The following is a 5,303-nucleotide window of genomic DNA, read 5'->3' on the forward strand; positions in this document are numbered from 1 at the left end:
TATCAAATCACGACTTCTGAGACACTTTCCGAAGGCATTTCATGCACATCTCTGGGAAGCCTCCAATATGACATAAATAAAGGTTGTGTGAGATGTCTGAAGCTTATTCTGATTCGAAATCACTGTTCGATTTCGAGGGGGTTTTCAGTCTTCCAGGTCGCGTTGCATTTGCGACTCAGGGGGTTGCAGGAAGGATATATTCATGCGAAACATGAGACATTTCGCAATGGGGGCCGATTTGTTCCCCTCTCTCCTTTAGTCAGCGTCACCATCGTTTTCCCTTCAAGCTGTCGCCATGACACGAGAATCTCTGGTCGATGGGAGTACACCTCTCTGCAGCGGAGGAGTGCGAGGAGGTGAATTTCGAACAGATGGCGCGAATCATCTTGAAATTCGTGAGAAGAGTTCAGCTCGAGATGACTGGGAATTATGGGGAATCATGTGTGGTGTTAATTGAACGCTCAATTCCGAACATCTAGATTATACTTCTGTTGTATCCCGGTAGAAGCAGTTCCGAGGTTCCCACCATGGTTTGAAGGGAACTGAGGAACTGAGTGGTTTCGGTTCAGAGAAGTGTGATCCGCGCGCGCTAGAGAGCGGCCGAGAGAATCGGCGGTTGTGACCGGTAAAATAAAAGTCGACTGTGAACGTGATCCCCGGAGACTACTTCTTGAGTCTGCAGGATAGAACAATGGCGACGAGAGTAGAAGAAGAATCCACGTCGAAATCAAGCAAATTGACAAAAGTTCGACGCAAAGAACGTAACTGGACAAAGTTACAAGCTGCACATCGAGCTGATATTCGAAGCAAGAGGCATCGAAGAAGACAGAAAGAAAAAATTGGAGTTCGTGCAAGCTTGTGGGAGCGAAACCTTCAAATTGGTAAATACCTTGCTCCAGCCGAAGACGGCCAAAGAAGCTTCGTTCCGGGATATCGTGGACGCATTAGACAAGCACTGCAAACCCAACAGACCGGTAATAATATGCAGGTATGAGTTCATGACAAGGAAACAAAAATACGAAGAATCCATCGCCGAATACGTTCGTGAGTTGAAACAACTGGCCATGATGTGTAATTGCGCAACTCGTTCGACGAGCGACTTCGGGACCAACTAGTAGTCGGGATAAGAGACGAAAACACAATAAAACGCTTGCTGGCGGAATTCAAGCTGGACACGTTTACAAAAGTGATAGAGATCGCGCTCAGCACCGAAGCAGCGTCAGGATCAGCGAAACAACTGAAAAATGGAAAAACCAGTATATCGGAGAGCCATGAGGTGCAAAACGTGGAGTTCAGGAACAAATTCGGGGCGCGGCGCTCTCGAACAACGGGAAAAGTTGAACAAAAATCGAGAACGTGCTTCTGCTGTGGATCAGGCACCCACATGGTAGCTCAATGCAAAGACCGAAAGAGATTCTGTGGTAATTGTGGACGACGAGGGCATAAAGAGAAAATGTGCAAGAATAACGTCAACTGGACGGACTGCGCGGAAGAACCTGAAACCGAGGAGGATGGCAGGTACGGAGTAGAGGCGATATCAGTCAACCTGAGCCGAACGACAGGCCTGGACGATTATATTCCACCACACAAAAATGGAAGCCAAATACAAGGTTCCATTCAGGAACTGCTGTGCGATACTGGCTCAGCCTATACTCTCATACCCTTGAAAATCCACAACGAGCTACGACCACGACCGAAAATCAACCCTCACAACATTCCAGTTTTCTCGTACACCAATCAGAATATTGATATCGTCGGAATAGCGGAATATGACGTCGAGAGCCGCGGAAGAAAGGAGAAACTAAGGGCCTTGGTGGTTCGGAAAGGAAGAACACTGATGGGAAGAAACTGGTTGAAGAAATTCGGGGAATGTCTGCCTGCAAGTCAGAACGAGACCGCAGAGATGACAGTAAACGAAGTTGGAGGTACGTGGCAAGAAGTGATAAAAGATTACAAGGACGTATTCGGGAGTGACTTGGGTCGCTTCAGGGGCCAAAAGCTCAAGCTGGAAGTCATCCCGGGAGCCGTGGCCACCTTCAGCAAAGCGAGATCCGTGCCATATGCGAAAAGAGAACAGGCTGAACAGGCGCTGAACAAGATGGCGAAAGGGGGAGTTCTGACGCCGGTCAGATTCGCATTCACAGCAGGATAGAACAACTTCCAAAATCGAGTGTTTTGTCGGGACTCGGGACATAAACCTAGTGCCACTCAAGGGTTCTTCGTTATCATGGGAGGAATCCGTCAAGTTCATTACATTCTTGATTAGTGATCGTCATCGGCATTGATCATTTGAGATTGTGAATTTTCCATGATGCGGCCAAAAACCGCCAGTAGAAGGCAAAACATACGGCGAGCGGAAGCTTCAGCGGGCAGGGCAGTGAAAAGAAAGAAAACTTCTGCTGAGAGGCCAGCTGAATACCGGAAGCGTCGCCGAGAGACTTCATCGGTCGTGTCTCGTGGTACTGGAGCTGACAATGCCCGCAGGGGAGTAAACGAATCAAATGACATTTCAACATCGATCGACGAGCCAAGTCGAAACGATTCACATACACTCAATTATGGAAGCGTGCCACAATTCAGTTCCGTCGCATGTTTTCCGATAATGAATTTGGACACAAATGCGATGTTTGCGATCGCATCTGGTTTGTACGGGATTTGAAGCCGATCACCTCTCAGATGGCAGATTATTTGGCACCATATTTCCCGGACGAAGATGCCGTCAGTTTCAGACTCTGCCACAATTGCTACAAGATTTGTAGGAATAAGAAAATACCCAATCTCAGTAGAATCAATGGATATACATACCCACCGAAGCCAACAGACTTGCCCAAATTAGATCCTGTGTGCAAGAATGGAATGACCATGTGAATAAGCTTAAGGACAGCGAAGGAACCAGTATACTCGTCCAAAACGCTATGGTCAAGGAGTACGATGGGCACCGATCGCTAGCAACCCCAAGCAGCACCATCATTCAGAAAGAGGACGCCGACGCTATAGCAGCTCAGATGCGGCTTCTTACGTGGTGGGAACAAGAGGGCGCCGACCAAGAATTTGAAGAAGTGTTGAACCCGTCTACTTGAGACAAGACTGACCTCCAAGCCAGAATGGAATTTCAATATAACCTTCAAGCATTTTTATCTTGATTGGGAATGAATCATTTCGAGTTCAAAACATTAGTCAGTCGATATAAGCAGAACAACACCGGATGTATCTGACGTTTTCACGCTTAACGGTAGTGTCGAAGATACTACCTGCCACCGGTTTTTTTTCACTGTACGGGCCCATGGAGTCCAGACGGTATATAAGCAGCATTCAAATAAACATCAAACACAGATTCTTCTGTCACACGCATCCCTTGCGTCCTCATTCCTGAGAGCATCTTCCCTGCCAGCCCTCGACCTTCGGGGATCATCAGAACATTGCGCCGAAACAAACTCTAAAACTGCAAACAGTGGACTCCTGCCGACTGAGTACCTTTCTCAGTGAGCCTATACTAAGGATACTCACGGATTCCCAACAGTCTGGTGTGACCGGATGGAAAGAGCGTTTGCACGGATCAAGCAGGACTTGTGCTCCCCAACAGTTCTCGTGCCTTTCGACCCGCTGAAACCGATCGTGCTGGCCACTGACGCACTGACGAGAAGGTACAGCCAAATAGACGAAGAAGCCTCAGCGATTGAAGCGGGAAGGAGCGATTCTTCTACTATATATTCGGCCGAAGATTCACGCTCATGACAGATTCTCGGCCATTGACACAGATATTCGCTCCCGAGAAATCGCGTCCTCCATTGTCAGCGACGTGCATGCAGCACTACGCGGTTTATCTCATGAACTTCAATTTTGAGATTAGATATCGTTCGACGAAGCTACATGGAAACGCAGATGTGTTGTCCCGTCTGCCAATGCGTAGCGAAACTCTCATCGCGAATGACAAAGTGAGGGATTTCGTATTTTGCCGAATCCGAGTTAAACCGCTGCAATTCGACGTAATTGCAAACGAAACGGAGATCTGCGAGGAACTCGAATCGTTATGGCTGAGGCTTCAAGAATCAGGAAAATCAGGACGAGATTCGAAACACTTCGGCGTCGACTTGTGCGAATTCAGTATCCACGACAACAAAGTCATACCACGAGGTCATCGGGTGGTTATTCCGAAAACATGCGGAAAACAAATCCTGAACGAGCTCCATCAAGGACACTATGGTTCGGATAAAATGAGCAATCTCGCCGGACGGTATGTTTGGTCGGAAGGTATCGATAAAGATATCTCCGACATCACCGTGTCGTTTACGGCCTGTTCACCACATGCGCGAAATCCGCCTCGGGCGATCTACCATGGTCGGCACCCACCGAGCCGTCTATTCGAAAGGCTACACCTCGACTACGCCGGCCCGATTGAAGGAAAGTATATCTTGCTTCTCGTTGACTCCTATAGGAGGCTTTCATCACCTCGAAAAAAACCTCAGCCGCTACATTGATGCATCTCCAGGGGACAATGGCACGCTTCGGCATTCCGGAAATCGTGGTTACCGATAATGATCCCACCTCTGCCTCAGCTCAATTCAATCATTTCTGCTTGACTAATGGCATCAGACACATTACATCGCCACCCCATCATCCGGCATCTAAAGGACAGGTCGAACGTTACGTCAACACCCCGAAGATGGCTTTGTAGAAACTCTCTTCGGAAGGGAAGGACCTCGACGCAAGTTTATCGCTGTTCCTCTACCGGCAACACATGATGTAAAGCGCCACAGGAGAGAGTTCAGCCTGTGGCATGCTCGGTCGAGAACTAGGATCGAAACTAGATTTGCTGAAAGAACAACCCTTAGAGCACACGTTCACTAACTTTCCGAAGTTCATGGTAGCAGAAACGGTGATGGTCGGAACTACCAAACGTCAGGATCGAAGTGGGCCCCCGGACGAATAGCGAAGAATTGCGGCTCCCGCATCTGTGAAGTGGGAGTTCCAAATGGAACTTGGAAACGACATTTCGAATAGATCCGTCGGCGCAGCAAAAATTCGAGATTCGCAGACGTTGACCAGCAGTCGCTCATGCCCTTCTACCCAAGTTCTAGTCCCTGAGTGGAGAGCTTGATGTCCACTTATCGATACCTCGACTAGCGAACACACTGGGTCTCTGGTGAACGTTCCCCCTGACGGGGATTCTTTATTCCATCCTTATATAGTGATCCAGTGAAAATGGTTACATTGTAACAACTGCTCAGGGTTAGCTAATTGTCCAGATACTAAGGGTTACAGAAGAACACTGGCAATGGAGCCTGTGGAAGGGTTGAGAAAAT

At 48.2% G+C, this 5,303-nt stretch overlaps 2 protein-coding genes across 2 annotated transcripts; both read left to right on the forward strand.

Moving 5' to 3' along the window:
• The first annotated feature begins 1,384 nt into the window (after nt 1-1,384).
• On the forward strand, nt 1,385-2,152 carry LOC108864847 (uncharacterized protein K02A2.6-like). The gene has a single exon (XM_018641159.1). It carries the CDS (start codon nt 1,385-1,387, stop codon nt 2,150-2,152), a length of 768 nt encoding a protein of 255 aa, XP_018496675.1.
• A 1,750-nt stretch (nt 2,153-3,902) lies between these two features.
• On the forward strand, nt 3,903-4,675 carry LOC108864848 (uncharacterized protein K02A2.6-like). Its single transcript, XM_018641163.1, has 2 exons — nt 3,903-4,292; nt 4,436-4,675. Exons 1-2 carry the CDS (start codon nt 3,903-3,905, stop codon nt 4,673-4,675), a joined length of 630 nt encoding a protein of 209 aa, XP_018496679.1.
• Nucleotides 4,676-5,303: the final 628 nt, after the last annotated feature.

This window comes from Galendromus occidentalis, unplaced genomic scaffold (genome assembly GCF_000255335.2).
Source record: "Galendromus occidentalis unplaced genomic scaffold, Mocc_1.1 scf7180000075715, whole genome shotgun sequence".
NCBI classification, from domain to species: Eukaryota; Metazoa; Arthropoda; class Arachnida; order Mesostigmata; family Phytoseiidae; genus Galendromus; species Galendromus occidentalis.

Bases quoted from the DNA above. Each gene is read 5' to 3' on its own strand.
- LOC108864847 (XM_018641159.1), top strand. From the start codon at position 1,385: ATGGTAGCTCAATGCAAAGACCGAAAGAGATTCTGTGGTAATTGTGGA.
- LOC108864848 (XM_018641163.1), top strand. From the start codon at position 3,903: ATGCGTAGCGAAACTCTCATCGCGAATGACAAAGTGAGGGATTTCGTA. The intron at 4,293-4,435 runs GCCTGTTCACCA...TGACTCCTATAG, and splicing joins ACATCACCGTGTCGTTTACG to GAGGCTTTCATCACCTCGAA.